This window comes from Hypanus sabinus, chromosome 17 (assembly GCF_030144855.1).
Source record: "Hypanus sabinus isolate sHypSab1 chromosome 17, sHypSab1.hap1, whole genome shotgun sequence".
In the NCBI taxonomy this organism is placed as follows: domain Eukaryota; kingdom Metazoa; phylum Chordata; class Chondrichthyes; order Myliobatiformes; family Dasyatidae; genus Hypanus; species Hypanus sabinus.
In genome coordinates, this window is record NC_082722.1 from 50,762,123 (window position 1) to 50,787,103 (window position 24,981).

Here is a 24,981-nt window from a genome sequence, read left to right on the forward strand (position 1 = left end):
AAGTGGACTAGATTCAGAAACCTGAAAACAAATCAACCCCTGAACAATTGGGAGCAAGCAAGATTAAAGAGGTAGTATTGTAGAAAGTGTAGGCACAGAAGCAGTTGATAATGAAAATCATTAAAGTGGATGTAAGGAAGTTCAAGTGCAATTCACAAGAATAACTCAGCGAATGGCACTCCTAGTGAGTAACTGCATCATTTTGAGTAATATTTCTAAAATAGATTTTTTGTACTGTAATATTGTAAATCATTTTAGAACATTTCAGCCTTCTACCACATGAGGGCTCCAGACCACTTTTATAAACTTTGCAGAAGCACTACAGCCAGGGTTAAATTTAAATGGCCTCTTTTTTTGTGCAGTGTAACAGTTCCACATAAGATTATCGGTGTATCCATCACAAATATGAGTAAGCTTGGGATTCACACATGTTGGAAATTCTAAATTTCCAGATGGATTCTCCATAGTAATTATTGTGAAGTCCAGACAGGCAGCAACAATGTCTTGTAATTAGCCAGAAGTTATGCTTTATCTGCCTTACATTAATAAAAACAGAAAATAGCGTATTCATCTGATCAGACAGCACTTGTGAGGGGAGAAACAGCTAAAAGGAGCAGTTCAATGATCATTCTTCAGAATAATCCCCACGGGCGCCTTTACGGCAGTTTGGATTTTATTTCAATCTTCCATATCTACAGACTTTGTTTTTTGCTGAACTGGGTCAGTCTGAATTATATGCATTTAATGGACTTTGTTTACCAAGATATTTAGGTTTTTCTAGATCTTTTCAGGACATTTAACTGGTTTAAATAAGTGAATAATTTTTAATAGATTTTGAATGTATATTTAATAATAGAGACTACATTCGTATCCTGCAAGCCAGGGCCACTGAAAATACAAAGGAAAGACATGAAAAATATACTTTGGTTTGTTCTGGATCAGGTAACTGGAGGATATAATGGAAGGATGTTAGACAACAGATAGCATCTGGTAAAGAAAGGTCGGGAATGGGGATTCAAAGACAAAAGAGTAAATAAATTCGGGAGCGATATCAGAGCTTGTTTTACACAGACAATTCTGATTACTGGGGTTCCTTAAGGTCGTCGTAGCCGGGGAATAGTGAGGATAAGTTCCCACTCTCTGTTAAGTGCTCCCAATGGCATCCCAAATGGGCACACTTCAGGAGGAGTGGCTTGACAAAAATCCATTAGAAGTGTAAAGAGAAAAACACCTGCCATACAAAACAACAACAATAAATGGCGTGTATCTCAAATAGCCTCCGACAACCAAGTCCAGCTCCTGGCCTTCACGTGTGGCTTAGCTACTAAGCCTGGTGGAACTGTTTCTCCCAAAAGGAGAAGGGGCAAAGGCAGATTACTGGCACCTTAAACACAGTTGCTTCAGGCAGCCTTGGCAGATTATCTCGGAGAATGAAAACTGATGTCAAGCCTCCTCTGTCTTGTGGCTAAACCCACTCATGGGGAAGGCTTTGGGAGTAAACCATGAGGAAAAACCCAGCCCGGCTTCCTAAGGCTGTCGTACGTTAAATTCAACACTGAGCGGCAACTCCAGCGATGTCGCAAATGCCAAACGGTATCAGTCTCTGCCATTCCTTTGGATTCATCAGCTGTGTGGAGAGGGGGAGCTTGCTGCATAGGCAACAGCTTGTTCTCCATATCATACAACCATGGCTTGCGTTAACATAGCCAACTTCAATGCAATATCCATGGTCGACGGCTTCACTCTGATTACTAGAGTTAATGCAAAGCCCAAGCTAACATTTGAGAGTAGATCAGATTGACAGTTCAGGGAATCGTGACTGAAAGTATATCAACATGGAACTGTTGAGTTAAATGATCTCTTTGTATAATTTTTTTCATGAGTTTCTCATGAAATAATCTAATTCAAAACAGCAGGCAGCAACCTGTCTTATCAATAGATATACAGTATTTGCAACTCCAAACATAATACTGTACGGAATTGTATATAATATGGCAATGATGTATTTTGATTCAGGTATAAACTGTATTTTATTTTGGAGTCCTGAGTTCTTACTTATAAACTTAATGGCTTCTAAGAATGGTTAACAGTACAACATTGGGTGCCGGTTTGGGTTGTGTTTTAAAGCAATATACTTGTGCATGAAGTTAACACTGAGGAGTTCTGTTAAAAGAACACAAGTAGCCAATTATGCCCGTATCCTCAGGATCTTCGCTAGTTCTGCAGAAAGATGAGAAGAAACCTCATAAAAATTCTACTCTTCTACATTTTTTTCCTTTTAGTTAAGTCGTCTTTGTTGAGTGAGTGTTATGCTCAGGGGCTGCAGCTTCCTTTTATCTTGCTTGGCCCTTACACTAATAAGTGGTATGTGAGGGAAGCTGCTGTGATAACTGCAGGCATCAAAGTCAGTGGATTTCCATTATTTTGTTCGCCGTAACCATAGCCAGTCCTGCATTGATTCCGAACCTGATCATGTGGAATGGGCTCTTCGGCTATAGGAGAGGTTGAGTTTCTCTAGAAAAGGAACAAACAGAAGTGTATTTTAACTCCTCCAGTCTATTAGCACGTTGAACTAATGATGTTTGGAAGTGATGTTGCTGATGAGTTCCCGTTTTAAGTACATTCATTCATAGCATTTTGCCAGTACGACTATTGTCTATTTCCCCTGAACTGAGAATCTGCCATCCAGCCTGGATTGTCCGACCCATTCATGTGTCTGACTTAAGAATCAAACCCATTAATAGATTGTACAATTCAAGCTAGATGGCAAAGTTCCCTCCCTGAATGACATCTGTGGAGTTTATGGTATTTAATAACAACCCATTACTGAGAGCTACATTTTATAATATTTATTTCATTATTCAAATTAAAATTCCCCAGTAAATGTAGTGGTGGGATACAAATCTGTGCCAATGGTCTAAACTAACTAATCCAGTAATTTAACCACTAAAATCTATATCCATAGTTTTTTTAAATGGTATGAAATTTATTGTTTAGCATATAAATTTATTGTTTAACAAGGATCTTCAATTGTATTCATAAATTTAGGTTGATATTCCTCTGTTTTAAAGAAGGCACAAACTCATCACAATGACTCATATTTGAATGAAAAACCTTGCTGTTGACATTGAGATAAGCTTTCCACAATGACTGAGTGAGCCCCATGTTCCAGATTTATTTGGTTCTTTTACCAATCAAACTTTGGCACAATCTGCAGGGGATTTGTACCATCCACTATTGGAGAAACAGGCCAGCTAATCAGTTCAGGGGATTTTCATACACATCAACCCAGAATCAAAAAGCAATTCACATGTACAGTAGGTTGCTGAAAAACTCGTATATACCCAAGGGATTACAAAAGCAAAAGGCTTGAATACTATTCGATAAAAAGTAATAAATATTGACATTATTTAATATTGAGATCCCATATTTATAAAATATTTTTTCAAAGTGTGAGAGGCTACCAACAATAATTATGACAGAGCACCATTAGAAATTCAGTTTCCTGTAAATAAAATGGAGTACTCAATAGAAATTTGAAGTACACATTGAATAAATGTTTCTGCATTGATTGCACCTGCAGTTATGGCAATAGCAGGGGTATCAAAAAGGAATAATTAAAAATGACTTACAAGTATTCTGCTCTGAACACCATATTAATAGATATCAGAAATTATTGTGGGTCTTAAACTGTGATTGGCAATGGCAAACACGACGTGTCTTACCATCTTACAACCACAGATTTCAGACCATGTTCTTTATGAATCACTGGGCCACCAAATGTGAAAATAATTGATGTTATATATTTAAGGGATAATCTGATCTAAAGATAATTGTTTAGCAAAGAGGTCTGACTTGCATAAAAAATTATCTAGATCTGCTCCCATTCAAAGAAGAATTTAGCTGATACAAAGAGGGGCTCCCTCCACAATGGAGAGCAACACTGAAATAAAATGAATTAACATAATCTCGAATTTGTAAATATCTAAAAAAAACTAGACGCAGGGTTATTGTAAACTGCTTGTAACTGCGCAAATGAGGCCAAGTTTCCATTAATATATAAGTCACCTACACTACAGATGCCACTCTGTTTCCAGGACAAAAAAACAGAATCAGTCAGGCCAGGCAAAAAGGAATGATTGTCACAAATCGGAGTGTCAATATAAGTTTTTGGGGCCTTAATGTATATTTGAATCTGCTTCCAAATTCTTATAGTGTTGCCAACCACAAAGCTGTTACTAAAATGTGACTTATTAACTGCAGTGGGGCTATTAAGGAGACCTGGTAAGGAAGTTTTCTTACAAAGCACTTGCTCTCTGAGTAACCATGCTGGGCACAAGTCTGGGGTAGAGGGTGGGCCTTTTTTCCATCATGCGAGATTGGATAGGTGGGCAGCCCAGTAATACATTTTGATGTCCGGTAGGGCAAAACCTCCTGCTTCCTTGGGCTTTGACAAGTGTTTTTTAGTAATTCTAATGACTTTATAATTCCAAATAAAGGGTATAATAATTGAATCCAATTGCTTAAAATATGACAGAGGAAGAAAACATGGAATTGACTGGAAAAGATGAAGAAATCATGGCAGTACAATAATCTTGATTGCGTTAACCCTCCCCACCAAAGAAATTGGAAGGGAAATTGTTAGGAAATATATACGTAATTTCGAAGTTTTAGACAAACAAGAGCCCCTGGAGGCAATAAATAAATTTGATCCGGTTACTTGTAGTGCCGTATCCTATTTTTATCAGATCCTACATAATGGAGCTCGGGTGAATACAGCAGGTCTTAAACAGGCATGGGTGGATGAATTGGGTATAGAACTGACAGAGGAGGTCTGGGATGAGTGTTTAAAGAGTATACATGATTGTTTGGTCAATGTCAGACACAGACTTATACAGTTTAAAACAATACATAGATTCTATTATTCCAAAGAAAAGTTGCACAGCTTCTATCCTGATGTTTCACCAGTTTGTAATAGATGTAAATCTGAGAACAGTAACTTGTCACATTCATTCTGGTCATGTTGTAAGCATTATGCATACTGGAAAAGTATTTTTCACTGTTTCTCTGAGGCTTATGGGAAGCAGTGGGAACCAGGCCCGCTATAGCCATCCTTGGAGCAACAAGCTCCCTATCTTCAGCCAATAAGTATGAAAAACTGGCTGTATTGTGTGGAATGGTGATTGCTAAGAAGTTAATCCTACAAATTAAGGGGGGAAGTTTAGGGGAGACATCAGGGGTAGTTTTTATTTTACACAGAGGGTTGTGAGTGCCTGGAATGATTTGCCAGGGATGATGGTGGAGGCTAAAACATTAGGGGTATTTAAGAGTCTCTTGGACAGGCACATGGATGAAAGAAAAATGGAGGGTTATGGGGTAGTGTGGGTTTAGTACTTTTTTTAAAGGATTATACAGGTTGGCACAACATGGAGGGCTGAAGGGCCTGTACTGTGCTGTAGTGTTCTATGGTTCTAAATGTGGAAAATGGACTCTGTGCCTACGTACGATCTGTGGCTGAGAACTGGCAAACACTTTACATTTGGAGAGACTGAGACTATGTAATGAGGACAGAGGGGACATCTTTGAAAGGATATGGGGCCCTGTATTCGACTTTCTTACGGGATGAGGACTGAGGTTTTTTGGTGGTGCACCTCTGCTGTGTCTGTTTAGTTTTGCCTTTATATTATTCTCCCTTTACCTTTTAACGAGTACTTTCATAACCTTCCTCTTGACTAGGGTATTTTTTTCGGTCCCTTGCTTTCAGATCCCTTTTTTTTCTGGTAGTAGGCATTATTATCCTCTGTTGCTGAGTGTATTCACAGTCTGGGAGTTTGATTATCCTGATTTATATTCTCTATATTGTGTTGTGGTTGGTCAGGAGTTTTTTTTGTGTTGTGGGGCTTGGGGAGGTTACTAAGTTTACTTGTCTTCAATTTAGGTGCTTTTTTTTAATTCTCTTTCTTTGTATCATATTGTCATTGTATGCTTAATTTTGCACTGTATTAATGTTCCTCATTTTGATCTGGGGTTTTTTAATTTGTAGTTATGTAGAAAATGTATTAAAAAAACTAATAAAAATAAATAAATAAATATTATTCTCCCTTTTGCTGCTCAATATTTAATTTGATTTTGTTATGGTTGTGGTTTTTGTGGATGTGCTGTACTTTTTTTGTTGTTTGTAGATAAAAAAAGAATAAAAATATATAAAAAAAGAAATAAAATGAACTGATGAAATAGATGAAGAACATTAAAAGTACAAATAGTATAATCAATTTTACATAAACTAAAACTAATTTAATACCTAAATGGAGTAGAATTAAAGTGAAAATCAAGTTGAATAAGGTGTCCAGGGAGGGGTAGTGCCTTGGGCAAAGGGGTTGCAATGTCCATTATGGAGCAGCTCACTCAGCTTTGGGCCCCACCAGATACTCACCTCTCACCTGTGGTCTTAAGTAATTGTTTGCATGTGACAGCAGCCATATCCCGGTACACCACTTCAACAGATGCGCCAAACCCGGTCCTCAAACCCCCTTGAGATAGGAAAAGCATGTGAAGTCAACTCTGGTGGACTGGGTTGATGAGATCCAGTGGCCAGGCAGGTGGTTCTGCTAATGCTTTGTGGAGAGCAAAGGGCATGACAAGGTCCAGAAGAAGTTATGGTTACCCACTGCAACCAAGGAAGACCTCAGTCTGAATATAATTACTCGTACCACTGGGCCCAGATTTCTGAGGTTGAGAGAGTGGAGTTGCCCCAGTGCAATAGCTTTTCCACTTTAAAAACTCTCCCGCACAGGTCTCCTGTCATTGTTGGATATGTTGGACAATCAACAAAGTGAAAATCAGAAGAACTGAGATTGCCAAATATAGGGCAGGAGCTCACCGAGTCAGCAGAAAGTGTGGGAAATCTTTCAATGGTATGAGTGGGATGTAATGAGTTTTAAGGAGTGGGTGACTTCTAAGCATAAAGAGTGAAAGATCTGTGAGTGTGCATGCAGAGCATTAGGTTTCTGAGTGAGAATAAAGAATGAAAAGATCTGTGAATAAGCATAAACAATGGGAAATATCTAAGTGAGTAGAAATAGCAGGTGAAACGTGAGTGTAAAGTGTAGAAGGTTGCTCAGATCCAGCTCCCTTCGGCATCTAACCTTCAGGGATCTTCTGTCTTTTCATAAGATCACCTCTCCTCACATGGCCAACTGCTCAACTTTTCCTCATGTTTTCATCTTAATGAACAACATGGTGAAATATTTCTGCTTCCAATGCATGGACATGACAGTTTTAGAAAAAGGAAAAAGGAGAGGTGGAACTCCTTCTCACAGATTGTCACCTATCTTGGAATTATTTTAGAGAGGTAGAGCGATCTACCCCTAAGCACTAAGCATCAGGCACCCATATGCACGAATCCTAGTCAACTCCATTTTATTCTCCTCACATCCTATCACTCACTTAACCATATTAAGAATATTTACATTGACCAATTCCTCTACTAACCCATATGTATATGGATTAGGGGAAGAAACCTCAAGGACAGAGGCAGTTTTAAGAAATCTGCTCACCTCCAGCTTCTCAAGAGCAATGAGAGATGAGCAATCGAATACTGGCTCTGCCTGGGAAGTCTACGCTGAGGGGAAAACCTGAGGTCAGGATTGAAGCACCATCATTGGAGCTGTATCCCAGTGTCCCGACTTCATACATTTCCTTCATAATTCTCTTCACTTTGATTTCAATATGTTATGTAGGCGATCCAGGTTCTGAGCCAGTTAACAACATTCCAACGGAGAACTGAAGGAAACTGTCTGGTCCACAGTGACTTGTCTCAAGTGAAGGTTTTGGAAGAAAACAAAAACAATTGCAAAGTTTGCATATTTATCCCTCTAGTTTTACCTGGGTGTGAGGAACGGGTGAAACAACAGCTGGCAAAATTTAAAGTATTTTACACACACATTTCTCAGAAAAAGGGCCAAGTAATCGCTTTTCCACCTACCGCTACCTCCTCTATTTGCTGAAAAACCCGTAGAAAATTTTCTCCAAGGGCTGCTTTCACTTCTGTATCAGTCCAATTTCTCCGCAGTAGTTCAGCTACTAAATCGGGATAGTAGGATACATTATCCAAACCTTCAGGAACTCTTTAAAGAGAAAAAATGCAACCTGTAACTCTTCTGTTCGATAATGTTGATTCAAATAATTCTTTACCTGCTGTCCACAGCTCTGAAATAATAGTCACAAGAATTGTTACAATACAGGTGGCCATTCAGGCCATCAATTCTATATCATCTCAAAGAGAAGTATTTTCACTTTTATTTACATATCTCATCCCCATGGCCCTTCTTGAGAAAACCAGGAGTTCTGGGGAGAACTTCAAGAGGTAATTCCATTCCTTACATAATTCCAATAACACCCTGCAGAAAGATGTTGGCACTGCTTCCTGAAAATCCTCACCAACAGGAGAGCTCAGACCTTGCATGAGGAGGGGAAACAGGCAGAGCAAGAGGATCTTGCTCGGTTGTGGATGAATGATCTCTCTGCATGCTCTTCAGGAACTAAGCTAAGTGTCCAGAGATTCCTAAGAATGCACACCACAGGTGATGAGTGGATTCAGGGAGGTAACATACAATAATTGCACACCAACTGTGTTTAACTGATGTGCAACCACTCCTACTGGGAAACTAAAGCAATATTTTGCCTATCCCTATGGTCAGACAGCATATGCCAGCTGTCTCTCTACATGAAGCATAGGCCTGTAATCTGGCTTGTTCAAGCCTTATTGCAATTTACCAGCTTGTAACATGAGGTGCCAGCTGCAACGAAGTGGCACACTCCCTCCAATTCAGAACTTGTTCAACTTCAACCAGAGCCAGTTATCCCAGCTGAGTTGCTACTTTGTTACGTGCCTGTGTACAAGAGCGTTGGTTTATCGGTGGGAAGGCAATTGAAGCACGTATCCTAAACTGGGATCAGTGTCCATTTGTGTTAGCTGAGGTGTGAGTGTTGTGGTCAATTGTATTTGTGAGGTACAACAAAAAGTTTTAGAACACCTACTGTACCTCAACATTTCTTGTAAGATCATGAGTATGTTTGTAAACTTGCTCTGAGCTGTGGGCACATCACACCCACAGAACATCTCTTTTTTTACTTCCTGTCACTTCCTTTTCATTTTTAACCAGAATATTCTTTTGATACTCTTGCGAAACCTCAGGGTCTGAAGCTAACTACAGCCATTTTAAATTGCATGAATGCACCCAACCTGCCCAACAGATAAGAGTGCTCTTTTAGGGTAGGAAACTTGATGTTATGTGGTGCAGGAGTAGGTGTGCTAAATTGTTTTGAGTGCTGCAGGTGGCCATTTAACAGTCTTAGGCTTTCCAAATACACCTACACATTTAACATTGTACCGTTGTTGATTCTGGCAACCAGCGGCTTCAAGGAATGGGATCATTGCACAATGCAGCATCACTCAAATACTGTATTCAATTGCTGGCATCCATCTTATACTAATTCCTTAACAATAGCATTTGAATAAAATACAGAAAAACTATGAACATTAAAAAGATTTTCAACCGCTGGTTTTACATAATATGTTTCTTCAAGCAGATCAGGCAATTTAAAAACCAATATTACAATGCTTCTCCAAAGATACAGACCAGAGTAGTATAGATTTCTCTTGGTTAACAGATTAGTGCAAATCACACTTAGATAGGTGCAGAATATTACCTGGTAACACCATCATAATCACCACCAAATCCCACAGCTTTGTAGCCAGCAACTTTTTTAATGTGGTCAAAATGATCTACAGGATGATTTGAAAGATACGAGTTAAAACCAATGTTTTACAATACTTAATGTAGTAGTATAATAGTTCTCTCTTCCTGACATAGTGGGGGCGAATTCAGACACCATCCGGTAAGTTAGTTTTAAAATGCTTCCATTTCAGTTGGTGGCTCCAGAAGTAATTTCAGGATCAGAATCAGTTTTATTATCGTTGACATATGTCGTGAAATTTGTTGTTTGCAACAGCTATACAGTGCAATACATAAAATGTACTATAAATGACAAAGAAATACATAAGTAAGTAGTGGAAAAAGAGAGCAAAAATAGTGAGGTAGTGTTCATTGACTGTTCAGAAACCTGATGCTGAAGGCGAAGAAGCAGTTCCCAAAACATAGAGTGTGTGTCTTCAGACTCCTCGACCTCCTCCCTGATGGTACTAATGAGAAGATGGAAATGTCCTGGATGGTGGTAGGGCTGGGGATCCTTAATGGTGGATGCTGCCTTTCTGAGGTACCGCCTTTGGAAGATGTCTTCAATAGTGGGGAGGTTTGTGTCCATCATGGATCTGGCTGAATTTACAACCCTCTGCAGTTTTTTATTCTGATTCTATTGGTGGTCTCTCCAAACCAATCAGGGATAATGTTTAGGCCACAGAATAATCCAATACCAGCATTCCTGTCCTATTAGGAGAGCATGTATACATAGAGTTTACCACCTCTTCACAGTTAATATTAGGGTCCTGGGGAGTTTTGTTTAATAGTATGATCGAGGAGTAAAGTACATACAGTACTGTGCAGAAGTCTAAGGAGCAATATACACAGCTAGGGTGTCCTAAGAATTTTGTACAATACTGAAGTAATTTTAAGTATTGCTCTGTACTGCTGCCGCAAAACAAAAAACAAGTGTCATGACGTGTGAGTGATAATAAACCTGATTCTGACATGGGTCTCTATTGTGGACAGAGTGGGAAGCGGGCAAGGAGAGGGGAATCGTGGTTCGGAAAAGAGGAAGGGAGAGGGGAGAGAGCGGGAAGTACCAGGGAGGTTCTGTAATAATCAGTAAACCAATTGTTGGGAATTAAATGACTTTGTCTGGTGTTCCAGGGATGGGCTGTCTGAACTCATGCCAACCTCACCCCTGCCACTCCTTCTCTGCCACCTGACCCACATGCCTGATGCCACCTGCTTTTAGCACACTAGTCTTCATAAGTCAAGGCACTGAGTATATGAGTTAGGATGTTATGTTGCAATTGAGTGTACTTGGACTACTGTGTTCAGTTTCACTCACCCTGCTATAGGAAAGTTGATATTAATATGGAAAGAGTGCTTTAAAGACTTACAAGAATGTTGTCAGGGCTCAAGGGACTTGGTTATTGGACAGGCTAGGATTTTATTTCTCGGAGTGTAGGAGACTAAGGGGTGATCTTACAGAAGTGTATAAAATCCCAAGGGGCATAAATAGGGAGAACGCTTCTTCCTGTGGTTGCAGAATCAAGACTACAGGGTACAGTATAGGCTTAAGGAGAGAGAGGTTAAGATTTAAAAGGAAGTTAAGGGCCAACTTTTTCCACACAGTGAGTGGCACTATATGGAACAAGCTGCCAGAGGAAATGGTTGAGGCAGGCATATAACAATAAAAGACATCTGGAACTGGTACATATATAGGAAAGCTTTAGAAGCATTTTGTACTAATTTAGATGTGAATCTTTGTTGACAGGGATAAGTTGGCTGAAGAGTCTGTTTCTATGGTGTAAGACTGTGTTTATCTACTGCTTTTATATATTACACACACTAAGCATTGTTACAACCCAGAAGAGAAGCACAGTGTGGATCTTCACACTGACACCTTTGTGTTTTTTAACAAAACAGTGATACTTCCTGTTAACTCACAAACTACCATAACAAACTTGAAGTCAGTGTCTTTTTGCAATAAATGCTCGTCAAAAGAATTTTACAAATGCAGTGAAATTCTGTTAAAGACAAGTTATGGCCAACTGGACGGATGATGGAATTGTTTTGAAGTCCTGGACCAACCAACTCTTTGATTCCACTGTGACCTTGCCCTTTTTTTTTGAAAACTTTTTAATTGCATTTTTAAGTAGTTACAAAATGAAGTATGGAAAAAAAAATGTATATAACCCTTCCCCCCTAACTGCCCTATAGAAAAAAAAGAAAGAGAGAAAAAAAAAGAAAGAAAGAATGCCTGGTTGTTGGAAGATCTCCACATGCTCCATGGAATTTGTAATAACTTTAATATGTATATTTATTTCTTTCCCCAAATAACCAATTGTTTCATCTTCAGAACATCTATAGATTTAATCCTGTCTTTTGTAAATAAGGGCTCCAAATTTTCAGAAATGTTTCATATTTATCTCTTAAATTATACGTAATTTTTTCTAATGGAATACAACTATAGATTTCTTTCTTCCAAGAGTCTATACTTAAATATGTATCCGATTTCCAAGTAACTTCAATAGCTTTTTTTGGCTACTGCCAGTGCAATTTTTATAAATTCTTTCTGGTATTTATTTAGTTTGAGTTTTGGTTTTATCCCTTCAATATCACCTAATAAGAGTAATATTGGATTATGAGGAAATTGTGTTCCTGTAATTTGTTCCAGTAAAAGTCTTAAATTTGTCCAAAAAGGTTGAATTTTAGAACAAGACCATGTAGAATGTAAAAAAGTACCAGTTTCCTGGTTACATCGGAAACACTGATCCGATAAGTTTGGATTTAATTTATTTATTTTTTGTGGTGTAATATATAATTGATGTAGAAAATTATACTGCACTAATCTTAACCGAACATTTATTGTATTTGTCATACTATCAAGACATAGTCTTGACAAATTTGTTTCTTCAATTTTGTGACCTTGCCCTTCATCTTTTATCTGTGTTAAAATTATTTCACGGAAGAATTGTGCTGGGGATGGAATTGGATTGAATGGACGTGCAGAATATTCACACGAAGTATTTGACCCTGCTTTTGAAAAAAGTTCCTTCATATGACATGGTAAAATGTTGCACTATAGGACAGAATATCGAGATTAGTGTGGCTCGTGAATGCTGCTGGTACTAACCTGCCACATCTGATAGCGTAGCTGTAGACTTGCAAGTGACATAGTCGTTGTAGAAGTTCACCATTACAATTCCATTCTTCTCACGCTGTGACATCAGTTCATTCAGAGAAATGTTTTAGCTGGTTTACTGATACCCTCTGGACAACTTAAAAAATCTTCTATACACATTTCAGAATTGCTTCAAACGTACATGCCCCATTAAAATGATAATTGCATTGCATTTTTAAAAACTGATGCAATGATTAACACTGGAATATAACCAACCCAGCATTTGATATATTAAAAATAAAAAGCAATTTGTTAAGTTACTGAAATAAAATGTATTTGTTATACAAATCTTAGCTATTTTTTCTGAGCTTGAGGCAGTGTCCTCAGTCTCATAATAACAAATTAAACTTTCATTGTGAAACTCAACTGCATCCTGTAGCAAATATCATTCTATTTTTCACATCCTTTTAATGAGTAACTACTTGAGACCCTCTTAACACCTACCCAAAGTGTCACAAAATGAAGAGCTCAGCACTTTGCAGAATAACTCTGCACAGCAATTTTGCTTAGTTATTCAACATTTCAGCATAATCAAACATAGCAGTCCTGTCATTTAAATAAAAAATGAAACTCCAGTCGCATAAATATTACATCTGCACAACTGCATTTTCTTACATGTGAATTTTTATAAACTTTGAGAGCTGATGAACAAGATTGCCAGCATATTCTGCCTTTCTGCTAAACTCTGACTGACATGAACTTATTCCGTTTAAATATCACAGGGGCCTGCTTACTTCCCTCAGATAGTTTACTAGGATTGGCACAATCAATGTTGTGATTGTGGGATCAGGACAAGCATTTCCGCTCTTCCCATCTTGACTGTATATTTTTGAGCCAGATTGAAGTAGTTCTTTGAGGATCCATGTGTTGGGCTGTATGTGGACTTAGCTTTTCTGAATACAGGGGCTCAGGTATTTCCTCATTGAAAGGATGTGAAAAGTAGAATGAGATTTGTTACAGGACGCAGTTGAGTTTCATGGTTCAAGCTTAATTTGATATCATGATACTGAGGAGACTGCCACACGTAGCGTGCTCTGTACTTCTGTGCTGTACTCTATGATGTGTCGAGATTCTCCTCTCTCCTCTGAAGCAGTCACATCACAGCAACACTGAAAGAACTGTTTTTACAGGTAAAATGCATCTTTGTCTATTCCCCTTCTAACTTTACAATTTACAAATCAATTCACAATGGAGAATTGAGCAAGGATTTGGCCACATTCCCAAGGAAGAATATAGTAATCACACAACACCTACTGTGGGTTGAGACCCACGAACTGGCATCATTGCACCAACTTCTTGCTCAGATTAATAATAACTATATACTGTATGTAGAATCCCTGCAGACGTTAGGCTTAAAATATTAACAAGAAATTAATAATTTCATGAAAACATTTAGAAAATATGAAAGTTTTTTCTTATCAAACAAATTATGTTCAAAATACTCCAAATAATAAATACATTTGAAAAAGCACTTGCAAAACCTCTGTGCACCTGCATTTTTCTAATGAGGGGTAGGAAGGGGGAGGATTTCTTCACAATTTTACAGCAGCTTTATCAACAGTAAACTCATGACAGGATCCTTCAAAATCTGCATAAAGTATGATCAAAATCTTACCACTTTTTTCAAAACGTCATCTGGTACATTGCGTCTATGTTTACACACGGCATAGGCACTTGAATGACTAAATATGACAGGAGCCTTTGAAATTTCCAGGACGTCATTCATGGTCTTGACGGAAGTGTGAGCTAGATCAATGATCATTCCCAATTGGTTCATTTCTCCAATAATTTTCTTCAGTACAATGAAAAAGAATAATTTCATCATTTCACACAAAACATGCCAAAATATTCATGAAATTATTTTAAGAGCCTATATTATTTGGATAACTTGTAATGTTCCACTAGTTCCATACCTATCTGGCCCCATTTAATACTTATCCAATGAATAAATAGGAGCTTTTTTGTATGAGTGACATCGTTGGATATTAGTCTGTGAGCATAACTGTTTCACTATTGCCAAAATAATGAAGAACTGTACGTAATTTAGCTGAAATGATTTGAATTAAGGAGTACTAAAACTCTACATGATGGCCTTTGCCTCAAGTTCACAGTACATTTTTCCCTAAGTTTTCCCCAGTTTAAGATCTACTAACAACACAATGACAGAACTACAAGAAACCCATTGCTAATAATCTTCGATAACTAAGGAGAACCAATAGATGAAACATCATCTATGCCCCCAAAAATTGATTGCATGTTTATAATTTTGAAATTTCTTTTAAAATTCTAGGTATTAAACAAAAAATTTTTTCCATAGAATACTATTTCAGAACACTGCTCAGTGCTGTTCCTTCTTGTGAATACAAAATGACTTTTCAGGTTATGCAGTTAGAAGAATCTGAAAACACTTCTCATTTTGATCTTAGTAGCTTGACAAGCAATGTGTTTGAAGGAGAGTGTTTGTACGAAACGACAAATAAATTTGCTCATTTCTACTGCAGTCTCTGCCCTTTACATTTTGGGAAAATTCCATCAATGTGTAAACTAGATTAGATTTTAGGAGACTTACAATTAATGAAGTTTTGCATTGTATAACATAGAGATTTTAGCTTAAACACCCTTCACATACATGGCAGATGCTAACCTTTCCAAAGTCAGACAGTCCATTACTCTCTGCTGGGTCTTTACCTGTATCCACAAGCCAATTATCAGCCCTGCAAGATTGAAAAGCTCTGTTATAATTTCTGAAGTGTTAAAATCCAGCAAGCTGGCCCTTGTGAAATCAATCTTTATAGCAATTGCTTTTCATAGACTCAAACTGGTTTAAACAAACAAGGAAACATTTACTATAATTTGGCATTGTCTACAATAGGCAATAGTTCACGGCCCTATAAAAATTCTGAAAATGCCTCCATAAATAATGATCCTGAGACTCAGCTTTATTTCCTGGTATGAAATTGCTAAGTCCTAAAAGTGTTATATGTTTTATTTTGTCCTGTCTGCTTCACTGTTCTAATTTCATTCACGCTGAAATTACAGGAGTGTTCAATATGCATAAAAGAAATATTGATTACTTAAATGAAGGAAGAATTGAATTAATTTCACTTTACCATGGCGTATTGCAGCTGTGTGTGAGGGTCATGTAACGTACGCCCAGCTGGTAGAAGAGGCGTAGTGTAGCCATGCTGCTGTCAATGGAATGTCCCCCCTCCAAGCCTATTAAACTGGCCAGTTTACCACTTGCGAAAGCTTGCCGTATGCCTGCCAAAAAAGGAGTTCAACGATTTGTGTAATCGTTTACTTGGATTCAAACAGAGTTCAGTTAGCATGTATACTTAGCAAATCTGTTTCATAAGACATCCTTAGTTTATTTTATGTTTAGAAATACAGCACAGAACAGGCCCATCTGGCCCAAAGGATGGCACTGCTCAGCAGCCCAGCCATTTAACCCTAGCCTAACCACAGGGCAATTTACAATGACCAGTAACCTACTAACCAGTACGTCTTTGGACAGCGGGCGGCAACCAGAGCACCTGGAGGAAACCCACGGGGAGAACGCACAAACTCCTTACAGGCGGTGCCAGATTAAACTCCCAACTGCAGAATGCCTTAAGCAAACAGCTTATAACTGATATCAATGTAGCAATAGCAAGTGTACAGATGATACAGAACTAGGTGGCGTTGTGAATAAGGAGGAGGATGTAAAGATACAGATGCGCTGAGTAAGTAGGCAAGAACATGACAGGTACAATATATCACGGGGGAAAGTGAAGTTGTTTACTCTGATACACAAAACCGCAAATTATTTTGTTTTACTTGTTGAGAGATTGGAACCTAGACGTGCTTGTAAACAAGTCACTGAAAATCATCATGCAGGTGCATCAAACTAACAGATAGGCAAATGGTATGTTGGCCTTTGTTTCAAGATGACTTGAGTATAAAAGCAAATGTATTGCACTAAAATAATGCCTTGGTGAGACATCACGTGGAGAATTATGACCCAATTTAGTCTTCAAACCCCAAAACATGATTCAACTTGCCCTAGATTCACCAGGGTGGTTCCAGGGATGATGAATATGCACGATGAGAGACTGAGCAGACCAGGCCTATGTTCTTTGCAGTCTAGAAGTTTGAGAGATCTCACTGAAATGTAGAAAACTCTCATAGGGCTGAATAGAGGCAGGATGTTTCCTCTTGATGAGGAGGATAAAACCAGAGTTTATGCAATAGGACTGAGGTGACAAGTAATTCACCTAGTAGCCGAGGAATCTTGGCTCTTCTCCAGTCTGGTGGGTTCTGGGTGCCTAGTAGCCGACTTAATTTAAAACAGAGAGTGGTAGATTTCTGGATATGCCGGGAGTTGAAGCACATGGGGATCAAGCTGTAAAATGGAGCTGATGTAGAAGATCACCCATCAATTTCATAATACAGGTGCAATTGTGAAGCCATTGCCTTTCACACACCATTCATTCCCAAGCCATTTCTTCCTCCCATTCATGCTTCATTGCACTAAACCTATCCCTGATCCTGAACCACAAAACCAAAGTAAAATATTTTTACGTAATCTTCATTTATTGTACTGTTTGATTTCATAGCTGTTTTCTGTCTTAACCTCACGTGCTCACATCCTCTGTGAATCTTAGTGCACTTTAGATGACTAATCACTAGTCTAAGGTGTTTTCCTCACCCTATGTTGGAAGTTCGAAATGATCCAGAAGTCAGGTGCTGACCACAGTGAATAGAAAATCCCAAGCAATCTGGCCACAATTCCCCAATAAACCACCCTCTCCATTTTGAATATTTCATTCCACAAACCTCAGTTCTGAAAAGCAATAAAAGACCTTGAGGTTTTCAAAGACCTTATTAAGGAATTGGAAAAGGGGGAAAAAATACTTCTGACAGTATTAACTTAGAGAAAAGTAATTGAGACAAATCGTCTAGCAGCAAAATCTATTGCTATTTTTCACTCACGGCTGGTGTTTCCCATCAACGAAAGCAAAAATATAATAGTCACACACACACACACACACACACACACACACACACACACACACACACACACACACACACACACACACACACACACACACACACACTCACACACACACACACACACACACACACACACACACACACACACACACACACACACACACACACACACACACACACAATGCTGTAGGAACTCAGCAGGTTAGGCAGCGTCTGTGGAAATTAATAAACAGTCGACGTTTCATGTCAAGACTCTTCTTCTGAACTGAAGAAATGCAAAGATGCCGGAATAAAAAAATGTGGGGAGAGGGGAAGGAGGAGAAGCTAGAAGGTGATAGGTGATGCCAGGTGGGTTGGAAAGATAAAGGGCTGGGGATGAAGGAATCTGATAGGAGAGGAGAGTGGATCACAGGATAAAGGGAAGGAGGAGGGGACCCAAGGGGAGATGATAGGCAAGTGAGAAGAGGTAAGGGGTCAGAGTGGGGAATAGAAGAAGAGGGGAGGGGGAGGGCAATTTATGACGGTTTCATCAGTGTAGAGGAGGCTGCAAAGGAAATACCAGATACAATAGACAATCCTAGCAGATTTGCAGGTGAAGTCTATCCACAAAGAAAACTGAAAGAGATTCAGGAGTGTTTCCTAGATGAGAATGGTGTTGAACCCCTAGAGCAACATGCTAGATTTGAGATACTTCTCTACTTGCATTCTTCATATAGGGACATGTTCTTGTAGTAACCCATGGCAGTGGAGGGAGGTGATGTGGCAATTTGTTACTGAAGGGCCATTGCTGCCCTCTGTGGTGAACTACATATACCTGTCTGGACACGCCCCCTGCTGACTGCTCCTGTGGCTCCTCCCACAGACCCCTGTATAAAGGCGATTGAGGTCTGAGCCCGGCCTCTCAGTCTCCAGGATGTAGCATGGTGGTCAACCACTGCTTGTTCCTTCTTCCAATCAATAAAAGCTGATATCTCACCTTTACGCCTCAGAGTGAGTTATTGATGGTGCATCACCCTCTTAACAAGAAACCTTCAGAGATTTACCCCTCTGGGGCAGATTTCCATCCACTGAAAGTATGTTAGAGGTTGTGAAGCAACCTCAATGGGAGTTCTGGGGATAGAAGCTGTCTAAATGCCCTTAAACCTTTGTATTCTTCTGAGAAATCTTACAGGAGTTTCTACCAAGAGTCTCCCACCATGTCCCTTCTGTGTATCTGTTTGTTCTGAATAAAGGCTTATTACATCAACAGCCCTGGTCTTAGGGAACTTCATAGTCCTTTTTGCTGCATGTAATGTTATTTTTAATTTCTCCACAATTGAATTTTTCTATTGGGTATTTGTACCTTAAAGGAATATATTTTGTCTGCAAATTATATACTATTTCTTTAAATGCTCTCTATTGTCTGTCCGCCATCATAGCCTGCATTGCATTTTCCCATTGACCATACTGTGGCTGATCAATACTCTGGGACGATGCTGGATCTTCAGCAGTAAAGGTTCCTTTGCTTAGCGTAGACACAGAAAACAGCTGATGCTGGAATCTAAAGCAACACACGAAGCACTGGAGGAACTCAGTAGGTCAAGCCACATCAATGGAGGGAAGCCGACAGTCGATGCTTTGGGTCAAGACATGTTATGTGAACTGAACTGGATCAAGTCCATATTCTTGCTGTATGAACTGAACTGGATCAAGTCTCTGCCTGACTTGATGACTTCCTCCTGGACTTTTGCATGTTTCCATTGTTTAGTTTGCACTACAAGAACATGAAGTTTTAAACTACTTCATGAGATTTGAGTCATACAAGCTAATATACAGAAAACTGCTGCATTGAGAGGAAGGACTTAAGCCTCTGCCATTGTAAATCCATGATTCCCTATCAGAGGACATGGTGAAGAACAGTGTTAGGTTTACGTAGGAAAGCACCATCATAACATGTTGACAGATTAATTCCAACTGTTGGCAGCAAATATTAGAAATTACTTACCCCTACTTGAATCTACATATTGGAAAGTTTGAGGATACTTCATACACATTCTATGTATGACATCTATTTGTTCCAGGGTTTGCCTCACAGCATCCTTGTACTGGGTGTCACATGGTGTATATGCAACCCAAAACTGGAACAGAATTTCCAAGTTAGAACTTGAAGAATTAAAGCTAGTGTATAAGAACAAGCTAATGCATTGACAGTCACAGAACAGTATCAAGAAAATAAGTATAGGCAATTATTTTTCAGGGCATATTGTGCACGATAAATTGAAGTAAAAAGGTCAGATGTGATGAAAGGCCATTCCTCGATCTCTTATCTTTTAGAACCTTATTAACCCCATCAAATCAATAACCAGCTCTCAATAGAACTACCTAATCCATCCTATTCCTTGCTCCTTGTTTATGCCTGATCCTTGCAACTAAAAGGTTCAGAGATTCAATTAGCAGAAAGGACCTTCTTCCACTTGATGTGAAACACTATTTATCTTCCTGCTTACTTTCCTGGTATCCTGCAGTATCTTCCAATAACATTTACACACATTCATCTGCAAATCAATACACCCAGGTTCAAATGCCATAGTAATAAATGATAGTCCCAACAGGTGCAGAGAGAGATTGTAATCATTTCCGGTATTATAGACATTTTGATGATCTGTAAAGCACATTATTACTCTGCTAACCTGGAGCATTTTTATTTCTAATCATGATTGGTATTTGCATTTGCTTATTCTCATTGCTTATCATATATTATTTTTTCCTTACATTGTTTTCACTGTTAAGAATGCTACAAAAATGTAAATTTTTGAGATTATTTGGAATGGAACCTGGAAAATGCACACTCATCAGAAATAAATGGGACAATTATGATTCAATGAAATGCTTCTCAAGAGGAATACTTACAGCTGACAATGATATTAATAAAAACATCCAAGACTCTGGTTTTAGTTTGCAGTAAACAACAATTTTGCATGAGTTTGTCTGAATGGTAGACATGATGAGTGATGGCTTAGAAAAAAAAATCATTGATGAGATAATGTTAAAGTTTGAGGATAACCTGAAGAAGATATACAGTATTTGGTGCTGTACCTTTCTCCCTGCCTGATATAGATCCAATGCTTTATTACATCTCAGAAATGGCTATTTACTTCACTTAGTCCATGCTTTCAATATTCTCCCTGCTACTGAAGAGCTTTGATCATACTTACTCACTTTGCAAACATCCAATTTATTTTTCATCAATACAATCTGGAATTGAATGCTGAGAATTAATGCACAATTCAATTAATAGGTAATTTAAATACCTGTCCTCCTACAAGACCTTTTCTCAATTTGGGGATGTTAGTGTGGGTTTTATTTAGCTTGTTCAGATCCACTTTGCTTAGTTGGTTGTGAAAGCTCAGTAGAAGTTGCCAGGGGAGATCATTGTGTCTAGTTTTGGAAAGAAAAACATTTAAATGTCAAAAAACAAGATGAATTCTGACACACCAGCTTGCATTTATTCCCTCAGAATTCCTCACATACAGGGGACTGTACAAATCTGTATAACTGTATAATTTCCAACTTATTCTGATAAACCATTTGAACGAATCATGATTTTTATGTTTCAGAAACTTGTTACCTTTGAGCTTTGAATTTCAATTCTAAGAAATGTTATCATGGGGAGGTGCTTTCCAAAGCAGTGGAGAAACTATTATTTCTGTGCTTGCTCTCACCTAATCTATTAACAATACAAGATCTGAAAACAGGTTAAACCATTTTATTTGCTGGAAAACAAGATGGTAGAATCATTTATAGTGCACAAACTCTATCACAGTGTCACTTTCCGTTAGTGCTGAGCCTCTGAAGTTTCTACTTTGTTAATATCCAAGCAACAAAGCCAAGAAACTACATTAATTTCACTACCATGAATCAGCATTGGCTGTTCATTCACTTTTTCAGAACTAATTTCTGGATGCTCTCAGGTCACTTCCAACAGTGGAAGCTCCATTAGAATCACAGCCATCTTGAGTCACCTAGCAAAAAAACATAATGGACAAGTCTAGAACCTTGTTCGTCTAAAGTACTTTCGTGTGATGTTCGATCTTTCCTTGGCAATCTTATAAGACTGCAAATTGAGACAAGGGCAATAAGCAACATCATTTGTAAGCACCAGGGAGTTGATGGCAAGACAACAGACATGGTCCTGATCTGCTCAGCACTCACCCTCAGGACACCGAAATCAACCTCAACCCAGAGGCTTCAAAATCCACATGGAATTGCAACTCCTCTATTGAGTAGAGTCTACCCAACTGCCTTAAGAGTGGATAGATTGCTTAAACCCTGACCTCCAAATTCAGAAAATCTTCAATGAGAAAGCAAAGCTGTAACTTAAATTGAGAAGCCTTCTGTGGGACTAGCCCAATGCCTTTGACTGAGAAAGCGGCCATTTTCCTCACTGTATGGATCGGCAATGATTCTGTGAAAATGCCCACAAAGTCTCAAACCTCCCACAAAGAATGTGAGCAGCCATGAAATGATACTGGATGACCCAAGGGAGAGTGGCCAGCTCCAAATGCAGTGAAATAAATTTCCTTCCTGTCATTCTCCTCCCAAATGTAAAATGTCCACTGAACACTTTCTCAAAAGCTTAAGATGTGAACTATTGGTGTTGGAACTCACCGCCCCATCAACTATCTTCCCTAACCCCTGAGACATCACCACAGAAATTCCACAAGCCTAGCCGTCTCTGATGATTTCAACGAACTTCCTTTATTCTTAAGGTCAAAGTGGGGATTTTTACTGATGATTGCACATGGGTAATTTTACTTGCAATTCCTCAGAAAATGAAGGAGCCCATTCTTGCCTGTAGCACAACCTAGGTAACCTCTGACTGATAGGTTGTAAGAAACATGCATAGCACAAGAGAGGCAGACAATGTCCTTCTCAGCTCAACCTTGACCTTCAAATCCTATATTAGCAACATCCTAGAGATCATTATTGTCCAGAAACCTGGTTGCATTAACCATGCAAGGTTGAGAATCTGGTGCTGAATCACTCATCTCCTGATGTCCCTAAGCCTTTCTTCTATTGACAAGGCAAATCCAAAGAATGATAAAATGATATCCAGTAGCTCATTTGATGACATTCAATTCACCATCCTAAATGTTCATTTACTCCACCACTGGTGTATTGTGGATGCAATATGTACCATCTACAAAATCCAAGTTACTTCAAAAAGCACCTCCTAAACTTGTGAACTCTGTTGCCAAGTGGGACGAGGGATTCAGGCACAGAAGAATCATTTCCTGAAGGTTCTCTTCCAAGTTGCATACCATGCTGATTAGGAAACATCTCATCCCTTCATCATCATTGGTCTAAATCTTGAATTCCCAGCCCAAAAGAACCAGATGGACAATAGCAGTGCAAGCAAATGTCTCACCATTACCTTCTCAATGTTTAGCACTCCCACCAAGAAAATGAATAACAAAATATGCTCCATTTTCCCCAGTCTGCAGTAGACATCCTTCTGACATTGAAAACAGCTTGAACTATGAACAAGAGATTCTGCAGATGCTGGAAATCCAGAGCAACACACAAAACACTGAAGGAGCTCAGCAAGTCAGGCAGCATCAATGGAGGGGAATAGGAATTTGATAATTTGGATCAACACCCTTCATCGGGACTTTGCATGGTCAGTGAGCAGCAGTAGAAATTGGTTAAGGTCCAGATGGACAGAGTAATGAATCAACACAAGAGATTCTGCAGATGCTGGAAATCCAGAGTAACACAGAAAATGCTGGTGAAATTCAGAATCAGGTTTAATATCACAGGCATACATCATGAAATTTGTTAATTTAGCGGCAGCAGTATAAAGCAATACATGATAATATTGTATTATTATCATGTATTGATATACATCAATATATATTGATGTATATGGAGCTTCTTTCGATCCTGTGCAGTAGCACCCCACCACCCCCCAACATACCAGACAGCGATGCAGCCAGTCAGAATATTCCCCATGATATATTTGTAGAAGTTTTTGAGAGTTTTAGGTGACAAACCAAATCTCCTCAAACTCCTAATGAAATATAGCTGCTGTCTTGTCTTCTTAAAACTACATTGATATGTTGGGACCAGGTTAGATTCTCAAAGATCTTGACATCCAGGAACTTAAAACTGCTCACACTCTACATGTTTGATCCCTCTATGAAGATTGGTTCGTGTTCCCTTGTCTGACTAAAGTCCACAATCAGCTCTTGATGTTGAGTGAAAGGTTGCTGTTGCAACACCACTCAACTAACTGGTATATCTCACTCCTGCACATCTCGTCTCCATCTGAGATTCTGCTGACAATCGTCCTATCATCAGAAAATTCATAGATGGCATTTGAGCAATGTCTAGCAGCACCGTCATGGGTGTAGAGAAAGTAGAGCAGTGGGCTAAGCACACACACTGAGGCGCACCAGTGTTGATGGACAGCGAGGAGGAGATATTAACACCAATCCGGACAGATTGTGGTCTTCCGGTTAGGAAGTCAAGGATCCAGTTGCAGAGGGAGGTACAGAGGCCCAGGTTCTGTAGCTTATCGATCAGGACTGTGAGAATGATGGTGTTAAAAGCTGAACTGTAGTCAACGAATAGTATCCTAACATAGGTGTTAATGTTGTCCAGGTGACCCAAGACCGTGTGAAGAGCCATTGAGATTGCATGTGCCGTAAACCTATTGTGCCGATGGGCAAATAACAGTGGGCCCAGGTACTTGCTGAAGCAGGGGTTGATTTTAGCCATAACCAACCTCTCAAAGCATTTCATCACCATAGATGTGAGTGCTACTGGAAAATAGTCATTAAGGTAGCTTATGCTCAGCAGGGCAGGCAAGATCGATGGAGATTAATAAACAGTCAATGTTTTTGGCCAAGACTCTTCATCAGGATTCATCAGAGAAGTTAATTGTACTGATGCCTCATCCATGTTATTTGATTCCAATTTCCATATGTATATGAATTACCTTCTTCTGTTTATCAAGAGAATAAAAATTGTTTTATCAGCCCAACCAAATTGAAATCATCCAGGTTATCTGACACCATGAGATCCCACTGTGACCACCTATTACCTGATTTCAGG

At 38.9% G+C, this 24,981-nt stretch overlaps 1 protein-coding gene across 1 annotated transcript in view; it reads right to left on the minus strand.

The window, feature by feature from the left end:
- Positions 1-580: 580 nt before the first annotated feature.
- dpep1 (dipeptidase 1) overlaps positions 581-24,981 on the minus strand; it is a 29,672-nt gene continuing 5,271 nt past the window's right edge. Inside the window, exons 3-11 of the mRNA XM_059993037.1 lie at positions 21,177-21,303; positions 19,871-20,003; positions 16,005-16,155; positions 15,539-15,608; positions 14,510-14,686; positions 12,847-12,931; positions 9,712-9,787; positions 7,985-8,126; positions 581-2,514 (exon numbers count right to left, since the gene is read on the minus strand). Coding sequence (XP_059849020.1) covers positions 2,350-2,514; positions 7,985-8,126; positions 9,712-9,787; positions 12,847-12,931; positions 14,510-14,686; positions 15,539-15,608; positions 16,005-16,155; positions 19,871-20,003; positions 21,177-21,303 — 1,126 coding nt within the window. The 3' untranslated portion in view covers positions 581-2,349. The remainder of the gene's footprint in view (positions 2,515-7,984; positions 8,127-9,711; positions 9,788-12,846; positions 12,932-14,509; positions 14,687-15,538; positions 15,609-16,004; positions 16,156-19,870; positions 20,004-21,176; positions 21,304-24,981) is intronic.